The sequence below is a fragment of the Dasypus novemcinctus genome, chromosome 25, assembly GCF_030445035.2.
Source record: "Dasypus novemcinctus isolate mDasNov1 chromosome 25, mDasNov1.1.hap2, whole genome shotgun sequence".
NCBI classification, from domain to species: domain Eukaryota; kingdom Metazoa; phylum Chordata; class Mammalia; order Cingulata; family Dasypodidae; genus Dasypus; species Dasypus novemcinctus.
Window position 1 is genome coordinate 18,180,926 of NC_080697.1, and position 21,691 is coordinate 18,202,616.

At 42.9% G+C, this 21,691-nt stretch overlaps 2 protein-coding genes across 3 annotated transcripts in view; both read left to right on the forward strand.

Moving 5' to 3' along the window:
• The window catches only part of SPATA31H1 (SPATA31 subfamily H member 1), a 72,178-nt gene extending 55,449 nt beyond the window's left edge, over positions 1–16,729 (forward strand). Inside the window, 2 exon segments of the mRNA XM_071211866.1 lie at positions 105–16,650; positions 16,652–16,729. Coding sequence (XP_071067967.1) covers positions 105–16,650; positions 16,652–16,729 — 16,624 coding nt within the window.
• A 356-nt stretch (positions 16,730–17,085) lies between these two features.
• Positions 17,086–21,691, forward strand: part of ZNF512 (zinc finger protein 512) — a 46,434-nt gene continuing 41,828 nt past the window's right edge. Inside the window, exons 1-3 of one of the 2 annotated variants that reach the window (XM_058287775.1) lie at positions 17,086–17,356; positions 17,887–17,945; positions 21,298–21,378. In XM_058287775.1, coding sequence (XP_058143758.1) covers positions 17,186–17,356; positions 17,887–17,945; positions 21,298–21,378 — 311 coding nt within the window. In that variant the 5' untranslated portion in view covers positions 17,086–17,185. The remainder of the gene's footprint in view (positions 17,357–17,886; positions 17,946–21,297; positions 21,379–21,691) is intronic. The other variant, XM_012522536.4, reaches the window with a different exon arrangement.

Consider the following 21,691-nt stretch of genomic DNA (forward strand, 5'->3'; position numbering starts at 1 on the left):
TGCTTTTTTACCCTCTCCCTTAGGCCAACAATATTTTGCATTCTCTTTCCCTTTTACCTTTTCCTACTTCCAAGCAAATGGAACCTTTTCTCTTTACTTCTTAGATTAAATCTTATGGAACTGCCTTTGCCTGAACCACAGGATACGATTTCTTCATCCAACTCCTCTGTTTCGGTGGCTCAGCAGCCTGTTCTACCCAGTTGTGACTGTAAGAAGGCAAAGCATTCTACTGACCACAGCATCACCTCTGGATCACCTTCCAACAACTCTAGTCTGTCTCACCTTCCTGTATTTTCTGAAGGAACAACCTGGCAATTCTGGAGCCACAGTTCACCTGCTTCCCCAAAAAAACAATCTTCTGTGATCAGGAGCCAAGATACATCACTGCCTTCTATTCAGCTCCCAGAGCCTGAGAAATCAAAGCTTTCTCAGAATTTAGCAGCTCCTTCATCCTTAGAACCTCAAAGCTCTTTTATCAAGTCTGTTTTTGAATGCCCAAATCTCTGTAACCAACAGGAGAAATCAACCAGTAAGAGAAGGAGCAAGAATCATTTGACATCAGATCATGAGCCAAAATCTGTTTTCAAGAACAGACCACAGCTCCCAGGGTGGGCTCCAGTCCATCTCTCTCCTTTGGCTAGGTGGGAGCTGGAGGGACATATGGCTTGGAAGGTTTGTACTTTGAGGGAACAAACAGTACCTCTGGCTGTGAAGGAATCATGGGCAATGTTGAATTATTTGATTGAGATACAAGGAAGAGTCCCTGAACCAGAGAGACCCCAAACCCAGTTATCTCTGCCCATTCATCAAAGTGCTGAGCAAAAGATCACCAGTAAATCCCCAGACCTTCCATCATTTCAGCTCCATGTGAACATTGGAGTGGAATCTGGATTAAAAAGGACACAAAAAAATTCACAGTCACTTATCCCAGGTAAGCAGCCACAATCTAGGGATGGTGACCAAATCCCTGGATCCAGGACCTTAGGTACATCCATGGGCACCCCACCTCCCAGAAGTTTAGGAGTAATTCCAGAAGAATCCATTTCACTGAAGGACCCTAAACATGTGCTAGAGCTTAGTATAAAGCAGAGGGTTATAGGTTTTCCAAGGAAAATGATACAGCAGGAGAAAACCCAAGTAACTGATGTGGAGTTGACCTCAAAACTACCATATCAAGTCACAGATAGTATAAAGATAACTCCACTGGCATTGATTCAGGTCATGGATTCCATGGGGATGATCCCAGAATTACATTCAGAGGTGACAGAACCTGTGGGTTTGTTCCCACAGCCACAAAATCAAGTTGTAAAACCAATGGAAGCCATGGAAACAGTGTGTACAATCCCAAAATCACCATATCAAGTCATTGAATCAACAGAGGTAATCCCAAGCACTCAACATCAAACTATGGAATTAAAGAGGATGACCTCAAGACCACTGAATCAAGTCACAGATAATAGGAAAGTAACTCCTATAGCATTGCTTCAAGTCATGGATTCCATGGGGATGATTAATAAGTCATATCCACAAATCACAGACTCAGCAGGGATAACCCCAAGGTCACAATGCCAAGTCATGGACCACCAAGTCATAAAATCAGGACAAACAAGTCTAAGGCCACAACATTTAGTCATGGAAACTGTTGAAATCACCCCAGGGCCACAGGATAAAGTCATGGAATCAGTGGACATGAACTCAAGGCTACAAAGTCAAATCATGGAACTGGTAACCAATACTCCGGGGCCAACACATCAAAACACACAATCACTGGTTCAGGTTATAGATGATATGAAAGTAACTCCAGTGGCACTGTTACAAGCCATGGATTTCATGGGGATAATTCCGCCAGCACAGCTGCATGTTATGGAATCTGGGCATATGACTCCAGGTTCACAGTCTCAAATTGCAAATTTTACACCAAGGCCACCTCAACAGAATGATTTGACTTCTTCCTCTAGCTCTCCCAATACTATTGCTCCATTTGCAGTTAGGCCATCACCTAAAGTCACAGAATCATTAAAGGTGATCCCAAGGCCACCATGTCAAGTCATACAGTCAGTAAAGGTGACCCCAATAACACTAGGGTCATCCATGGGAATGATCATAGCACCACAGTCACAAGTTGTAGAATCTCAAGGTTCGACTCCAAGACCAGTATCTCAAGTCAAGGAATCTCTGGAATTGACTCCTGAATCATCGATTCAAGTGCTAGAATCTGTGCCAATGACTCCAAAACCATATCATCAAGACACAGAATCTGTGGCATTAGCCCCAGGACGTCCTCAACAAGTCACAGAACCTTTGAGTTTGACCCCATGGCATCAAATCTCATCATATTTGGAGACAAAGCCAAGGCAAAGCCATCAAGTTACAGAAACTATGGGCTTGACCTCTGATACATGGCTACAAATGAAGAAATCTGTAGATCTGACACACTCACACCATCAAAAAATGGAATCTTTAGGGACACTCCCAGTGTCACCAGGTCAGAATACCAAAACTATGGGAATGAGCCAAAAGCCACTGAATCAAGTTACAGAACCTGCAGTAATGACTACTACGTCATTGCTTCCAGGTGTGAAATATATGGAGGTGAAGCGAATGCCACAACTTGAGGTAATGGATTCTATGGACTTCCCAGGATTGCAAAATGAAAACTCTGAGAACCTGACCCTGGGACCAAGGTTTAAAAGTGTGAAATCTGTAGACATAACCACAGGTTCAATCCCACAAATAGTAAAATATGGACAAATGATTCCAACTGTGAAATCTTCAGAATTGGCACCAGAACCTCACCTACAAAGTAGGAAATCTGAAGAGTTGGCCCCAACACCACAATTGCAAAGTAGGACATGTATAGATTCACAGTTGCAAGATATGGAATATGTTAGTTTGACCCGACCACCAGAATTTCAAGATATAAAACCTGTGACCCTGAGACCACTACAGCAAGATATGAAATCTGTGCAGTTGGCCCCCAAAGCATGGTTACATGATAGCAGACCTGAGAGGATAGCCCCAGTACTATTACTTGAAGATGTGGAAACTATGGAATTAACTCCTCAGTTGGCAGATTGTAAAAGGTTAATTCCTGAGACACAAGTGCAAGGAGTGCACCTTGGGGAGCTGATCCCAGGGCCACACCTTCAAGCAGTAAAATCTGTAGAGTTGAACCAAAAACCAAATAAACAAGGCGTAGAGCCTGAAGAATTGATCCCATGGCATCAAGCCTCAGAATCTTCTAGGAAGATCTTAGAGCAAAGATATCAAGGAACAGAAGAAAAGTTGACCTCTGACACTAGTCACCATTTTGAAGAATCTGTGCAATTTACACAGTCATCTTTCGGAATTACTCCAGGGCCTTTGGGCCAAACTTCAGAATCTAGGGAGATAAGCTCAATGCCATTGTCTATGGAGACAATGCTCCAATTTGTAAAAGCCATGGGTGAGACTCCAGTGTCACAACATACAAGAAAAGAATCTCTGGAGTTTGTGCCAGGATCAGAGATGCAAGGTATGAAATCAGAGGTGTTAACCCCAGAGCCAGAGCCCCAAGGAATAAAGCTCATTTGTCTGAATCTAGGACCATATTCAGAAGTTATAAAATATGAGGAGTTGATTTCAGAACCACAATTTCAAAATGTGAATTCTGGGCCATTGACCTCAGAACCACAGCCCCAAAGTCTAAAATCTGAGGAGCTGACCCTAGAGCCATTAATCCATGATAATAAAGGTGTGGAATTAACTCTAGGGTTAACTCCACCACTGCAAGAATCCAGGAGGTTAATTCCTGAGACACCATTACTATATGTTAAATCAAGGAAAATGACCATGGAACCACATTTACAAGGAATGAAATCTGAGAGTCTATCTTCCAGAACAAGGCATCAAGACACAGGACCTGCAGAGTTAGTTTCTGAAATCTGGCCACAAGAGGAAGAATCTGTGAAGTTGATCCCTAAGCAAGTCATGGAAACTGCTGGGGTGATGCCTGGGCCACAGCTTCAGAAGTTTTCAAAGATGACTCCAGAGCAAGGCTATCAAGAAATTGTGAGGCCTACTTCTGAGGCTTTGTTCCAAGAGGCATTAACACAAAAGCCAACAGGTCAAGTTGTGGAATCTGCAGGAATGACTGTAAAGCTGCATCTTCAAGTTACTGAATCTTCAGAGGAAACCCTAAAGTCAGAGTATGAAGACACAGAAACTTTGGGGGTATTGCACCAAGTTGAAAAATCCCAGGGGTTAACCCCTGTACCACCATATTCAGAGAAAGGATCTCTGGCATTGATTTTAGGACAACAGATTAAAGATGAAAAATCGAAGTCACTGCTCCAAGATTTAAAATCTGTAGAGTTAACCCCTGAGTCATCCCAACTAATGGTAGGATCTAAAAAGTTAATTACAGGACCAAAACCACATGTTATAGAGTTGGCCCCAGGACCACAGCTCCAAGGAGTACATTTTAGGCAGGTGGATCGAGAGCCACAGTTGGAAGATGTGAAATCTGTGAATTCAAGGCAACTGTCAACTATAGGAGCGGTAGCCTCTGAAGAGCAGATACCAGAACCTGTGCTACAAGGTATGATATGGGAGGAATTTAATAAGAGGACACAGCTCCAAGGTGTGAAATCTGTGGATTTAACTCTAGGCCCCTCGCAGCCACATATCAAATCTTCTGGATTGACCCTAGGGCCACAGTTGCAAAGTGCACGATTTTCAAAGTTATCTCCAGGGGCACTTATCCAAGGAGATAAATCTGTAGATTTAACCTCCCGTCTCCCACATCATGGTGTGAAATCTGATGAATTTATTCCAGGTTCCCCAAAGCAAGAAATCAAATTGTCAGATTGTACCCCAGGATCAAAGCCTCAAAATGTTAAATCTATACAGATGACTCAGGAACCACAATCTCAAGATGTGAAATTTCCAGAATTACGCCCAGGGCCATGCTTGCAAGATGTAAAATTTTCTGAGTTGACCTCAGAACCAAAGAATCAAGGTTTCAAATATGTGCAGTTGATACCAGGAGCACAGCTTCAAGACATAAAGTCTCAAGGATTTGAAACAGAATCATCTTTGCAGTTAAGCCAAAGGCTACTGGATGAAGATATGAAATCTGTTCTGTCTACTCCAGGGTCACATTTTTGCAGCATGAATTCTGTGAAACTGCCCTCAGAACTGCAATTCCAAGACATGAAATTTGAGGAACAAAATTTAGAACAATGGCAGCAAGATGTCAAATTTTCTGAATTGACTCCAGGGCCAAAGCTTCAAGATGTCAAATTTGAGGAGCACACCGTAGAATCAATGTTTCATGGTGTAAATTCTGTGGAGGTGACCCCAGAGTTAGGGCTGCAAGATTCCAAATTAACAAAAATGTCTCCAGGACACCAAGATATGGAACAAGTGGGGCTTAACTCAGAGCCATGGCTACAAGATGACCAATTTTTTTATTCAACTCCTGGAACTCAAACTCAAGGTGTGAAATCTTCAGAGTCAGACTCAGGTCTAAAACTACAATGTGTAAAAATTTTCGAGTTGACCCCAGGGCCAAAAATGCAAGGGGTAAGATTTACAGAGGTGATCCCAGGACCAGAGAGTCAAGGGTCTGAGACGTCAATACCAGAATCACTTTTTCAAGGTATAAAACATGTAGGAGAAAATGAAATGTCAAGCTTCAAAGATGAAAGGTTTTATAAATTAGTCTCAGAACCACAAATGTCGGGTGCAAAATCTATAGAGTTGACTCCTGGGCCACAGTTGCCAAGTGTAAAACATTCTCAGTTGACTGGAAAACCACAGATACAAGGTATGAAATCTTATGAATTGATCCAAGGGCCACAAGTACAAGATGTAAAACATGTGGAATGGATCTCAATCTCAAAGCCTCAAGGTTTAAAATCTGAGGAGCTGACACCAGGGTCAAAACTGGAAGATATGAAACCCATGGCCTTAACTCCAGACTCACAAACTGGAGATAGCAAATCTATGGCATTAACCCTAGGACCACAGGTGGGAGAAGTGAAACCTGTGGAACTAACCCCAGGCTCAAAGTTTCAGGGTTTAAAATCTGAGGAGCTGACCTCAGGTTCACAGTTAGAAGACATAAAATCTGTGGTCTTACCTCCAGGATCATGTTTAGGAGGTTTGGAAACTATGGAGATTGCTCCAGGTTCATCACAGCTGCAAGATGTGAAATCTGTAGAATTGAACCTTGAGCCAAAGAGGCAAGGTGAAAATTCTATGACTTTTGTACTAGGGCCACTGTTTCAAGTTGTTAAATCTATGGAGGTGCTCCAAGGGCCTCAACTGCAAGGTGCTAAATCTGAGGAACTGACATCAGAACCACATATGCAAGATGTGAAATTTGTGGAGATTATCCCAAGTTTAAAGTTACAAAATTTAAAATCTGTTAAGGAGACTCCAGAGCCAGATCAGCAATGTGTAAAATCTATGAAATTGACCACAAGGCTAAAGGGAAAGGTGGTAAAATCTTTGAATATAATGGGAAGACAAGAGTTTCAAAGAGTAAAATCTGTGGATTTAGCCTCAAGGCAACAAGGGATGGGAGCTGTGAGTTTAACTCCTGGACCAGAACAGGATGGTGAGATGTCTGTAGAATTCTCACCAGAGCAAAATTATGTGGATTTAGAGCAAATGAAGACACCATCTAAGTCTGAAAATGTAATGTCTTTGGAGTTAATTCCAGAGCCCAAATCTGAAGATGTGAAAGCTGTAGACCTCAAATTTGGGCTACAGTTGAAAAATATGAAATCATCTGAATTGACTCCAGAACCAAATATTCCAGGTGCAAAACCTAAAGAATTCAACCTTGAACCACGGGTGCAGAGTGTGAAATCTTCCAAGTTCACCTCAGGATCACAGTTGTACCAAGTAAAACCCTTGGAGTCAGTTTCAGAGCCACAGCTTCAAGATGTGAAAACTGTGAAGTTAAACCAAGAGCCAGAACTTGGAAGTAGGAAATATATCCAGTGGCTGCCAGGACCAGAGTTTCGAGGTATGAGATCTATAGAGTTAACTACAGGGTCACAATCTCAAGATGTCAAAACTGCAAAATTGAAACCTGCACTACAGTTGAGAGGTGTGAAATCATCTGTATTAACTTCAGGGCTAAAACTTCAAGGTGCAAAATCTATGCAGTTCACCCTTGGGCCACAGTGGCAGTACAAGAAAATCCCTGAGTTGTCCCCAGGACCACAGCTACAAAAAGGGAAAATTTTCAAGTTAACATCAGAGTCACAGCTTCAAAGTCCGAAAACTGTGGAGTTAAACCAAGAGCCAAAGCTTAGAAGTGTGAGATGTGTGCAGTGGATACCAGCAGCTGAGTTCCAACATATGAAATCGGTAGTATTAAATCCTGAGTCACAATCTCAAAGTGTCAAACCTGCAGAATCAAAACCTGTGTTACAACTGGAAGGTGTGAAGTCATCTGTATTGACTCTAAGGCCAAAACTTCATGGTGCAAAAACTACAAATTTCAACCTTGGGCTACTGTGGCAGAGCATGAAAACCGCTGAGTTGTCTCCAGGACCACAGCTGCAAAAAAGAGAAAATTTGGAGTCAGCCTCAGAGCCACAGCATCAAGGTATGAAAACTATGGAGTTAAACCAAGAGCCAGAGCTTGGAAGTATGAAATCTGTGCAGTGGATACCAAGACCTGAGTTCCAAGGTATGAAATCTGCAGCGTTAAGTTTTGGGTCAGAATCTCAAAAGGTCAAACCTGGAGAGATGAAACCAGTGCTACAGTTCAAAGGTGAGAAGGCATCTAATTCGACTTCAAGGCCAAAGCTCCAAGGTATACAAACTTTGGCACCACAACGGGAACAACTGCTTCAAGGTTTCAAATCAGTAGATCAAGTAGGTCTGCAGTCAAGAAGCATGAAATCATGTGACCTGACTTCAATGTCAAAGCTTTATGGTATAAAATCTATGGTATTCAAACCTGGACTTCTCTTGAAAGATGTAAAATCTCCTGAGTTGACCCCAGAACTACAGGTGCAAGAGACAGCTTTAGCATCATCCCCAGGGACACAGATTCAAGGTATGAAATCTCCAGTGTTTGCACAAGAGCCACAGCTTCCAGGTGTGAAATCTGAGGTTTCAAGACAAAGGTCACAATCACAAAGTGATAAAACTGAAGAGGTGAACTCTACACTATACTTGAAAAGTACAAAATCATCTGAGTTGACTCTTCAGACGAAGCTTCAAGGAGTGAAATCTGAGGAGTTCAACTCTGGGCCACAGTGGCAAAGCATAAAATTTTCTAAGTTGACCCCTGAGACAAGACCTCAGTGTATGCAATTTACTGAGTTAAACCCTGGCTCAGTATTGCAAGGTGTGAAATCTTCTGAAGGGACATCAAAGACAAGGCTTCAAGACGTAAAACATACAGAATTGAGCCCTGGACGCCAGTCGCAAGTTGCAGAATCTGAATTGAGCCAGGGGACAAAGCTTCAAGAAGTAAAATCTTTGGAATTCATTTCACATCCACAATTGCAAAATGTGAAATCTTCAATCATGAGTAATACGCTTCAAGGTGTAAAATCTATGGATTTCATCCTGGACCACATTTGCAAAGATCATTCTGAAACACGGTGTGAAATACGTAGAATTCAAGGTGTGAAATATGGAGAATTCAAACCTGATCCAAAGTTACAAGGTGAGAAATCTTCTGATTTAACCCTTGGGAGGAAGTTCTCAGGTGCGAAATCTGAAGAGTTCTACTCAGGCCCACAGTTACCAGATATGAAATCTTCTGAACTGATGCTGGGTAAAAAGCTTCAAGATGTAAAATCTATGGAGTTCAGTTCTGGGCCACACTTTCAAGGTATGAAATCTTCTGCAGTGATCCTAGGGACAAAACTTCAAGGTGTGAAATCAGTAGAGTTCAACTCTGGACCACAGATACAATTTAAAAAATCTTCTGAGTTGATTCCAGGCACACTTCAAGGTGTGAAATCCATGGAGTTCAACTCAGGCCCACATTTGCAAGACGTGAAATATTCCAAGTCATTCCTGGGGACAGAGCTTCGAGATGTAAAATCTATGGAGTTCAGATCTGGACCACATTTGCAGGGTACAAAATCAGAATTGATTCCAGGAACAAAACTCCAAGTGAAATCTGTAGTGTTCAATCCTGGACCACCGTCACAAGGTAAGATATCTGATGGGATGTTAGAGTGGAGGCTTCAAGATCTAGAATCTGTTAAATTAAAACCTGTACCACAGTTAAAAGGTATAACAACTTCTGAATTATTGCCAGAGACAAAGCTTCAAGGTAGGAGATCTGTAGAGTTCCTTCCTAAGCCAAATAGGCAAGATGCAAAATCTTTTGAAATGACTCTAGGTACAAAAATACAAGGTGTGAAACCTTTGGGATTCAATTCAGCCCCAAAGTTACAGAAGAGGAAATTGACATCAGAAACACAACTTCAAAGTGTGAAATCTATGGAATTCAATTCTGGGGCAAAATTGCAAGGTGTGAAATCTTTTGAGGTGATGAATCTTCAAACAATGAAATCTACAGAGGTAAACCATGGCCCAGAATGGCAGGTTGCGAAACATTCTGAGTTGGCCTTGGAATCAAAGCTTCACAGTGCATTATCTTCTGAATTCAATGCTGGAAAGCAGTGGCAAGGTGAGAAATCTCAGTTGAATCCATGTCCAGAGCTTCAAAGTGTAAAATATATGGTGTCCAATCCTGTGCCACATTTGCAAGGCACACAATCCTCAGAATCAGGGATAGAGACAAAGCTTCAAGACGTGAAGTCTATGGAAGTCAATCCAGATAAACAGTTGCAAGATGTAAAATCTTCTGAGTTGTGCTTGGGAACAAAGCTTCAAGGTATGCAGTCTCTGGAATTCAACTTTAGGACACAGAGGCAAGGGGTAAATTCTTCTGAGTTGAATCCTGGGCCAGAGGTTCAAGTTACAAATTCTAAGGTGTTCTGCCTTGATCCATACTTGCAAGGTGTGAAATCTTCTGAATTGATTCCAGTTTCAAAACTTCAAGGTATGAAGTCTTCTGAGTTGAATCTAGGGACGGAGATTCAAAGTGAAATATCTATGGTGTACAACCCTGGACCACATTTTCAAGGTTTAAAATCTGAATCGTCTCCAGGTTTAAAGTTTCTAGGTGTAGCACCTAGGAAATGCAATTCCGGGCTACAGGTGCAGTGTGTGAATTCTTCTGAGTTGAATACAGGGCAGAAATTACAGTGTGAAAATTCTATGGTGTGCAAACACAGGCCAGACTTGCAAGGTATAAAATCTTTTGAATTGACCTCAGGGACAAAATTTCAAGGTAGGAGATCTGAGTTGAATCCAGAGCCAGAGCTTCAAGGTATAAAATCTAATCTGCTCAATCCTGGGCATCATTTGCAATATGTAAAATCTGAATTGAATACAGGAACAAAGCTTCAAGGTATAACATCTATGGAGCTCAACTCTGCCCAACAGTTGCAAGGTGTGAACTCTTCTGAGTTGAATTTAGGATCAAAACTTCAACGCATAAATTCTACAAAGCACAATCCAGGATCACAGGTGCTAGGCATGAAACCCTCTGAACTGATAACTGGGGAAGAATCTCAAGATATAAAATCTATTTTTCTCAACCCTGCACTGCATTTGCAATGTGTGAAATCTTCTGAGTTGACTCCAGAGACAAAGTTGCCAGAAGTCCAATCTTTGGAGAACCACCTTGGGTCACAGCAGCAAGTTGTGAACACTGTGTCCACTTCAGGCCCTCAGCTACATGCTGTAAAATCTGTGATACTTTCACCAGAGTCACTACTTAAAGATGTACAATCTTTGGGGAGGAACAAGAAGCCATCGATTTGTGGTATAAATTCCGTAACATTGATTTCAAGCTCTGAGCGACAGGACTTCAAATCTGAGGTATCTTCACTAGAGCCATGTCTTAAAAAAATGAAATATATGGGATTAAACCCAGGGCCACATCCTCAAGGTATGAATTCTGAGGAAGTGACCTCACACTTGAAGCAGCACAGTGTGAAATCTGTGGTGTTTGCATCAGAGCCATGTTTTCAAGATGAGGAAGATCTGGAGTTGAAACCAAGGCTACCTCAAGATGTGAAATCTAAGAAGCTGGTTTCTTGCCTCAGACAGAAATCTGTGGTATTTCTATCAGAGTCATGTTCTCAAGATGTGAAATCTATGAAGTCAAGCCTAGAGGCACAACCTCAAAGTGTGAATTCTTTAGAGTTGACATCATGCCTCAAGTCAGAATATGTTAAATCTGAGGTCTCTGTACCAAAGTCCTGTTGCCAAACAGTAAAATCTGTGGAGTTGACACCAGGGTCCCAACAGCAAGGTAGAAATTGCCAAGAGTTGACTTCGGAAGTGCAAGGTTTGAAATCGGTGGTGTTGGCACCAGAGCCAACTAAGGAGTTAACACCAGGACCAATGTTGACTAGTGTCAACATTTCAAATTTGTCTCCAGAATCAGAGCAACAAGATGTGAAATGTTTAGAGTTTACACAAGATCCAAAGTTGCAAAGTATAAAACATGTGGAATTGTCTTCAGTGTCTCTGCAGCAACCTATAAAATCTGTGTCACTAGCACCAGGGGCACTGTTTCAAATTAAATCTACGGAGCTAACTCCAAAACCAAGTTATCACATCTCAGAATCCTCCGAGATAATCCCTATGGGAAAGCATCAGTTTGCTGAGAAGATACCAAAACCAAGACATCAAGATCCTAAATCTGTGAATTTGATTTCAATACCAAGTCATCAAGTCACAGAATCTTCACAAACGACACCTGAGTCAGGACATCAAGGCAAAGAAACTATAGAGAAATCTGTGGAATTGACTCCAAAGCCAACAGGTAAGGCCATAGAATCTTCAGGGATGCCTCTGAAGCGAGATCTTCAAGTACCAGAATCTGTGAATCTCACTCCAGTGCTAAGGGGTCAAGAATCAAAATCTTCAGAATTAACCCCAGAGAAAAGCTACCAAACCACAGAATCTCTGGGGTTGTCTTCTCAGCCTTGGCCTCAAATTAAGGATTTTGGAGAATTATATATAAAGCCATTAAAACAAGTTGTGCAATCTGAAGAAATGACCCCTGAGCTAAAGCATCCAGTTATGGAAACCATGTGGTTGTCCTCTGAAGTGACATCAAAACCAATAAGTCAAGTCACTGGATATTCAGAGGGTTCTCCAAGGTCCTATCCTCAAGGCTTAGAACCTGTGGAGGGGATATCTGAGAAAAGGCTCCAAAGGGAAGAATCTGTAGTACTGATTCCAAAGTCATTACATCATGTCCAAGAATCATCAGCAATGACACCAGGGCTAGGACACCAAGATCCCGAATCTGTGGAGTTGACTTCAGATAAACAGCTGCAAGGGAAGGAATCTATGCAATCGATCACAAAGTCACAGCATCATGTGTTATCTTCAGGGCTAACATCAGAGTTAGGGTACCAAGTCCCAGAATCTGAGGGTTTGACCTATAAGCAATGGCTGCGAATGGAGGACTCTTTAGAGTTGCCCCCAAAGCAAGTAAGTCAAGTTGTGGAACATGCAGAATCTGTGGAGTCCACCTCTGAGACAAGCCAGCAAGGGGAAGGATCAATGGGGCTAACAAAGATACATTGTCAAAGCATGGAATATCCAGAGATATCCCCAGGACCACCAGGCCAAATGATGGAATTTATGAACAGCAGTCCAAAGCCACTAGATCAAGTCACAGAACCAATAAGAACACCATTTCAAGTGGCTCAATCAATACAGGTAACCCCAGGGGTTCCCCAAAAAGTCATTGATTCCATGGAAGTGATCCCTGGGCTGCCACTTCAAGTTGTGAAGTCTGTGGTATTAACCCCAGGGCCAGCCCATCAAATGGCAGAATCTGTTGAATTGTCTCCAAAACTGCAAAACACGAGATCTTCAGGGCTATGGTTGCAAAATGGGAAATCTAAGACATTAATTGCAAAGCCAATGGACCAAATCCTGGAAAGAAAGGGGATGACAGGGTTTCAAATTGTAAGGAGTGTGTTACTCTCAAGACCACAACTTCAAATTGTAAAATCTGAGGAATTAGCACCAGGACCAATTCCTCAGGTTGCTGAACCAATAGGAGTAGCCCTAGAAGGAGAGCTGGAAGTAAAGGAATGTTTGGATTTACTCCCAAAGCCACATCTTCAAGAACTGGTAGAACCTGTGGAATTAACTCCAAGGCCAAATATTCAAGTTAAATCTGTAGAATTAACCCTACAGTCAACATCTCCATTTGAGGAACCTATAGTGTTGACTCATGAACAAAGGCTACAAGCTGTTCAATCTATAGGGTTAAAAAAAGGTCCTCCTCAAGTTATGGAATCTGAGGATTTGAATCTAGACCAGGTGCATCAGAGTAGAGAATATGAGGAGTTAACATCAGGAGAAGAATTGCAAGTAGGGAATACTTTTTCTAGGTTCATTTACAGTTCTTCATCCCCATTCATTTCAACCTCTGCCAAGACTACAGCTGACTTAGGAAGATTTTGGGATTCTGGGATGCCAGAAGTAACAAGAACCTTGAATATGAAAAACTTGAGAACAGATATTTTGCAGCCAGGAGAGTCCTATATAGACCCTACTACTATACAGTCTTCAACCTTGGCCCTTCCTAATCAACCCTCTGAACAGAAAGCTATTCCTGTGGAAATCCCACATCCAGAGATCCCAGGAGCAGATGTCATATCCAAGGAGAAGACCAAAAGGAAGCAGGTGGAAGAGCCAAAGAACTCACTGCAGTGGGAATATAGTCTTCAGAACCTCTCCCAACATCAACCACAAAGCTGGAGATTGCCATCTAGGACCTCTCAGGTACGATTAGGACCTCAAGGAAGCCTGACCTGGTCCAGCCTGGGTAGACAACAGAATGCCCGGGAGAGTCATGCCTGGAGGCAGCGACTACCTAGAAAATATCTCTCTAATATGCTAATGCTGGGTAATGTTTTGGGGACCACTATGGAAAAGAATCTTTGTTCTCAAATATCTCCAGCAGAAAGAGCCACTGTAGATACCTGTCAATCTATTCAGAAGTTATTTGGGGTTCCAGCTGAATTAATGGAGTTTTCCCAGAGTCTGCTAGAGAAGGATCAAGGTACTAATTCTAGGCCTTCAGTGGTTAAAAGTTATATTCAAAGACATACTTCGTGCTATGGTCCTAAGACAAGGATGCCCTTAAGAATGTGGACACGAGGCTCCACATCCTCCATAATACAGCAATACTTTGGGACTAAAAAGGGAATAAAGAAAACAAATTTAAGGCTCAGTGATATATCCCAGGAAATCGGTCAGTACATGTCTGTTTCACATACAAGGGGCCAGCTGCCTGCTTCAGTAAAGTCAGATTCTTCCTTCCGGTTATTTTTCACTAGGAAAGATCCTGTTCCAGAGGATCAAAGTAATAACTCACAGAGTGATTCACAGAGAAGGATTTCTGAGCCCCAACACTCTCTCAAGCCAAGTTATCTTTCCCAGGCTAAGACTGACTTCTCAGAACAGTTTCAGCTACTAAAAGATCTGCAGCTGAAAATAGCATCAAAACTCTTAAGGAGTCAACTACCCCCCAATGTGCCTCCACCTCTAGCTACAGGTCTGGTCCTAAAATACCCTATCTGCCTACAGTGTGGTCGATGTTCAGGATTTAATTGCTGTCATAAATTACAGGCTCCTTTTGGGCCTTACCTTCTTATCTATCCACAGCTCCACCTTGTAAGCACTCCAGAGGGCCGTGGTGAGATTCGGTTGCATCTTGGCTTTAGGTTGCGAACTAGGAAAAGACCCCAAGTCCAAAAGTATCCGAGAAGAGACAGACCTGTCATACCAAGGAGCCATATATCAACATCACAAAGGAAAGCTAAAAGCTGTACTTCAGCTTCCAGGAGTCCTACTTCTACAAAAGATTTCTGGTCTGTGTTGTCCCAGTCTCCTCCTGCTCCTATACAAGTCCACATCAGGCGAAGGCAACATGGCAGCCCTGACCTAGTAGGAAAGACAGAAATTGGACAGACTGGGCATTATGAATTCACTCAAGTTCACTCCCTATCAGAAAGTGACTCTGAAAGCAATCAAGATGAAAAATATCCAATGAAGAAAATTGCCAACAGGGTGAGAACACAAAACAGAGGACAAAGTTTCTCTAGGGAATTACCAGCCCAGTTGAGAAGGAAGAGGATTGGAACAGCTCAGACATCTACTGCCTCTTTAAAAAGACAACCTAAGAAATCCTTCCAACCCAATTTCATACAGCTGCTCTTTCAGGGCCTAAAGCAGGCATTAAAGACAGCACAGAGAGTTATGGTTTTTGCTGGACAGAAGCCTGAGGATGGGGCAAGGTCAGATCACTGGTGGTTGCACAAACACTATACTCCAAAACAAAAAGCCAGGGACTATTGTTTATCAAGAGAAAGCAAAAAAGACAGGAGGCTAGTTGTCAAACTAAGCCCAAAAGATCCAACCACTAAGCAGGAAGACATATTGTGGGCAAGAACAGATCATTTCAGCTCAGCTCAACAACCCATAAAAGGTAGCTCTTTCCAACCCAGACCATCCCAGCTGCCCAAGTCTATAGTTTCCCAAAGAGGAATCACCTTTCAATCCACCTCAATCTTACAGTCTTTGGGTACAATTCAAAATGACAATAGCAGTAGAGCTAAGAAAAACAACAGAACTGAATTCTCCACCCAGGAGTCCAAGAATTTGCCCAAAACAGGAGTCAGAGTTCAGGCCGGATGGACAACCCTACCTGGTACCTCTATGAAGAGAACCTCACACAGTCACCTTAAAGAAAAACCCACCCACAAGGAGCAAAACTACCCCAGTTTTTTTTGGGAAAGAACCCTGCACAGTCCTTCAGAGAGACCTCGTTACAGACTCTCTGAAAGAACCCGTCACAGTCCCTCTGAGAGAACCCATAGCAGTCTCTCTGAGAGAACTCGTAGCAGTCCCTCTGAGATAACGCGTCACAGTCTCTCGGAGAGAAGCCATCGCAGTGCCTCTGAGAGAAGCCGTCGCAGCGCCTCTGAGAGAAGCCGTCGCAGCGCCTCTGAGAGAAGCCATCGCAGTGCCTCTGAGAGAAGCTGTCGCAGTCCATCTGAGAGAAGACACAGTCGCTCTGAGAGAAGGCGCGGTCCCTCTGAGGCAAGACAAAGTCACTCTGAGAGGAGAGGGCACAGTCTCTCTCAAAGAACCCATTGCAGGTCCTCTGAAAGGAAAGGACACCATACCTCTGAGAGGAGCCATTACAGTCCCTCTAACAGACCCCCTCACAGTTTCTCTGAGAAGGGCCGTCATCGCAGTCCCTCCCAGAGGAGACTACACAGTAACTTTCAGAAGAATGGAGGCAGTTACTCTGAGAGGAGCCGGAGCAGTCACTCTGAGAGGAGTCCTTGCAATCCCTCCGAGGGAAGTCGAGGCAGTCGCTCTGAGGGAAGCCGAGGCAGTCACTCTGAGAGGAGCCGTCGCAGTCACTCTGAGAGGAGCCATCGTAGTCACTTTGAGAGAATCGGTCACAGTCCTTTTGAGAGAACCCAACACTGTCCCCCAAAGGAGAGATTCAAGCACAGCTCCCCTGGGGAGAGACCCAGACATAGTTTGTTTAAAGACATCAAGAGTTACTCAAACATTTCTCCTAGGGACTACGCAAAAACACACAGAAAGAGGGCAACTTGGGAGGCCCAAAGCTAGTAGATGACGAGAGAACCCGCCCCCTTTATTCATCGTCCCGCTGAAATCATCATGCAGCTGCTTTTTCCTGCTCAGCCACATTCCCCAATTTCTGAGTCTTCAGCGATGAAAGAGCTGCTGTCTCCATACCTGGGGGTAGGGTGGGGCGGGGGGAAAAGTCTGTAATTTCTCTAAGATAAATAAAGGGGCAACAATTAAGTGGGACATTGATTTCCGAGTGCATTTAGAAAGACCACTTGTCGCGCTGGGTGGATGGAAAAGGGGTGAGAGAAGCACTAGAAGGGCAAACACAACCAGGGGGCGGGCTTCCGAGACCCGGTTAAGGCTCCAAGCTCCTCCCCTTTTTGCCCCTCACCCCAACCTAAGTTCCGTGGCGCGAGGGGCCCAGCGACGCACTCCCCAGAGCAGGGCCTCAGAGGAAGCGGAGGGCACCGTCACGTGATTCGTTCTGGGCGCCGCCCCTATGAAGCCGCTAGGCGGAAGTAGATGTTCAGAAGCGGGCTCGGAGGCACCGAGGCCACATCCGGGGGAGAAGAAGAGAGCGGAAGTGGCGTTAGTCTGGCCGGAGCCCTTGGGTGAATTTATTAGGCGTGGAGAGGGAATGATGTCTTCCAGGCTCGGTGCAGCGCCCGCTGTGAGTTTCTTGGTTTGGCCGTTGTGCTTTTGGGGTAGCGCTGTCGAGCCCAGAACACGCGGTCCCTCGCTTTTGTCCCAGCTCCGAGGTGGTTTCATCAGAGCCCCTCGTAGGCCCCACCCTTCTAGGTCATTCTCACCTGTCCCCTTTTTCTGTTCCTACTTTCCGCTGTTTATTCCCCACCTCCTAGGACTCCGTTCCTCGACAGATTGCCATTAGTTTCTCTTCCTTTTAGATCCCCAATGCCGCTCACATCCCTTGTCTTCTCTTCTCGCCTCCCGTTTAGAGCCTCTATGCGGGACAGGGCTTTGAGAAGGTCTGGGGAGGAGGGGGGTGAAGGCGCTGGTATGGTCACTTGCCTTTATTGTGTAGGAAGAGAGAACTCCGCTTTTCCTAAAAAGTGTGGCCGCTTTCCGTTAGAAGTAATTACCCCGGGAGAGCTGCTTTTCTTCTGGGCACAGGGGGCTCGTCTTTTTGTGCTCAAGGTTCCGAGCTCCCCAGCGCTCACTCGTTTGCTTGTGATTTGCTAGACTCCGGGACCCACGTCCTTTAAGCAGCAGAGGAGCACGAGGATCGTGGGAGCCAAGAAGTAAGTGAGGTTTTCTGCGGTCCATCTGTAATTGTGTCGCCAACGCTGCCCAATAGAGTTTACTGCGATGATGAAAATATTCTCTATCTGCATTATCAATACGGTAGTCACTAGCCACGTGTGGCCTTTCTGAGCACTTGAAATGTCGCTAGTACGACTGAGGAACTGATTTTTAATTGTATTTAATTGCACTTGTTTTAAATTTAAGTAGCCACCTGTGGCTAGTGGCTACTTTGTTGGACAGTGCAGGTCTAATTTTAGCGGGGGGAAGAAAAACCTACCTTGCAAAAAAAGTGGGAAGTTTAATAAAAATGGAACGTATGACTCAGAGGTAGTACTGTATTCACACATCAAAAACATGTTTATGAAGATATTGATGAACATGGGATGGGCTGATAGAAAATGGCTGTGAAAATCCTTGTATTGGAGAGCGGGTGTAGTTCAGTGGTTTGCATGTACAAGATCCAGGATTCAGACCCTGGTACTTACTTTAAAAAAAAAAGACTCCTTATATTTTCAAACTACTTGGCTGCAAGATGGGTATTTTGCGTACTGAATGTGCTAAGCTTTTCCATGATAAATACAAGAGAAGGATGCTTGTTAACTAGAAACTCCTTTTGGAAAGAATTCATCATTCAGGTAACATTTTCTGAATATAAACTATGTGCCAGCTGTGTATAGGCTAGGACTACAGAGAGGATCCAGTAGTCTAGAAGGGAAATAGATAAAGCGATTAACACAGTACTGTGTAAAAAAATGGAAACTGAATAGAGCTTTTGGGGAAGGGGAAGTTTGGGAGGCAAGGGTTACCAGAGAGAGCAGAGGCATGAAAATTCAGGAATCGTGTCTGTAGCTAGAAGGGTTTTTTCGGAAGAGATTTCTCCTCTTTATTATGTCTTTCCTTTTTTCCTTTTATTTACCATAGTTTGCTCTTCTTTTGTTTTATTTATTTATTTCTTAGTCATTAATTTTAGATCTTTCATATTTTCTAATATAAGAATTTAGGGCTTTGTTTCCTTCTATGTACTGCTCTAGTTGCATCCCATAAGTTTTCATGTTATATTTTTGTCATTCAGTTTTCAGGTTTCCCCATTGTGATTCTTTTTGACTCATGAATTATTTAGAAGTATATTGTTTAATTTCCAAATATTTGGGGATATGCTAGATATCTCCTCATGTGGTTAGAGAATACACTTTTTTTTTCTTCAGCTTTTTTGTCTTGAAATGATTTCAAACTTTCACAACAGTTGGAAAAATAACACAAAAACCGTACAGGAAACTCTGACATACCTTCCCCTATCAGTACCCAGATCCACCAATTTTTTTTTTTTTTTAGGAGGTAGTGGGAATCGAACCCAGGACCTCATATATGGGAAGCAGGTGCTAACCACAGAGTTACATCTCCTACCTTGCACTTTTTTCAATCTTAACATTTTGCCACATTTGCTGTTTGTGTTTTTCTTTCTCTCTTCCTTCCCCACCCCCTTCCCTTCTCCCTGTCTTTCATCTCTATGTACCTCTATTTATGAATCCATTTTCTTTAGTATTTGGGTGTAGGTTGTATAAATCATGCTCCTGGAACACTTATTACTGCCTTGTACATTTAAGAACAAGGACATTCACATATATAACTACCTTAAGTGCAGTTGTCAAGTTTGAGAAATTTAAGATTGTTACAAAGCTTACCGCCTCCATATCCCAATTTTTTCATGTCACGGTAATGTGCCTTTGAGCCTTTTATCCTCCATTATTAGATCCAGTCCAGGATCATGTATTGCATTTAACTGTCATTCTCTCTTTGGTTGCTCCTATTTTTTCAAATCATGGAAACATATCTACAACAGAAACTTGTAAACTTTCCCTTTCAACCACTCTTAAGCATACCATTTAGTGGGATATTAATCACATTCACAGCGTTGTGTTACCCTCAGTACTATTCATTACAGAACTTTTCCATCACCCCAAACAGAAACCCTTTAACGCCCCATTCCCCTGCCCTCTGCCCCAAGTAATCTGTACTATTTCTGTCTCCTTAAGGTTACATGTTTTAGCTGTTTTATATACAATATGTCTCTTTGTGAACCAATACAATATCTGTTACTTTGTGATTGACTTATTCCACTTAATGAGATGTTTTCAAGATTCAGTCTTGTATTAGAACCTTATTTCATTTTTTTTTTTTAGAGATTTATTTTTATTTATTTATCTCCCCTTCCCCCCTGTTGTTTGCTGTGTCCACTTCCTGTTTGTACTTCTGCCTCTGCTTGCATTATCTGGCGGCACTGGGAAACTGTGTCTCTTTTTTTTCCGTTGCATCATCCTGCTGCGTCAGCTCTCTTTGTGTGCGGTGCCACTCCTGGGCGGGCTGCGCTTTTTTCACGCGGGGTGACTGTCCTTGCGGGGCACATTCCTTGCTCATGGGGCACCCCTACCTGGGGGCACCCCTGAGTGGCATGGCACTCCTTGTGCGCAGCAGCACTGCATGTGGGCCAGCTTACCACACAGGTCAGGAGGCCCTGGGGATCGAACCCCGAACCACCCTATGGTAGACTGATGCTCTATCAGTCGAGCCGTGTCCACTTCCCCTCATTTCTTTTTAAGGTAGAGTAATATTCCATTGTATGTATATACCACATTTTTGGTTATTCATCTGCTAGACATTCGGGTGTTGCTTCCATCTTTTGGTTATTGTGAATAATGCTGCTGTGAAATTGTTGTACAACAGAAAATGCACTTTTAAGTTGAATGAGATTTGTTTTATATTTATAGCCCATTCTTCAAGTGTGTACTTTAAAAGAATGTGTGGTGTAGTTCATTTATCATATTATTCAAGTTCTGTTTCCTTATTGATCCTTTGTCCAGCTCTATCCAAAGGTGAGAGAGTTGTGTTGAATGAAGTCTCCAACTGTTATTGTAGAGATGTCTATTTTTCTCTTCAATTTTGCAAGTATATGCCTCATGTATTTTGGGGCACCCTGGTTCAGTGCATAAATATTATTGTTATTTCTTCTTGGTGGATTATTGCTCCTTTAATACATAATGTCCTTCTTCCTCTCTTATAGCAGTTTTGTATTTAAAGTCTATTTTGTCCGATAGTAATATTGCTACTCCAGCTCTTTTTTGATTACTGCTTGTGCGGAATATCTTTTTCCAAACTTTTACTCTCAATCTCTTTGTGTCCTTGTAAACTGAGTCTCGTAGGCAGCATATAGGTGGCTATTTTTTTTTTTTATACATTCTGCCATTCTGTGTCTTTTGATAGGGGAGTTCAGTCCATTAACATTTAATGTTATTACTGCAAAGGCATTACTTGTCTTGTGCCTTGCCCATTATATTTTTTCTTTTTTTTTAGGTACCAGGGCCAGGGATTGAAGCCAGGACCTCGTATGTGGGAAGCTGGTGCTCAACCACTGAGCCACATAGGCTCCCCTGAGTTGGTTTTTTTATTTGTTTGCTTGTTGTTTGTTTTTGTGTTTTTTTAAGGAGGCACCTGGGACTGAACCCAGGACCTCCCATGTGGGAAGCAGGCGTTCAACTGCTTGAGCCACATCTGCTCCCTCCATTATATCTTTTTTTCTTGAAGATTTATTTATTTTATTTATTTCTCTCCCCTTCCTCCCCCCCCCCCCACATGTTCTTCTTTGTCTGCTTCTGTTGTTGTCAGTGGCCCCGGAATCTGTGTTTCTTTTTGTTGCGTCATCTTGCTGTGTCAGCTCTCCGTGTGCGTGGCACCATTCCTGAGCAGG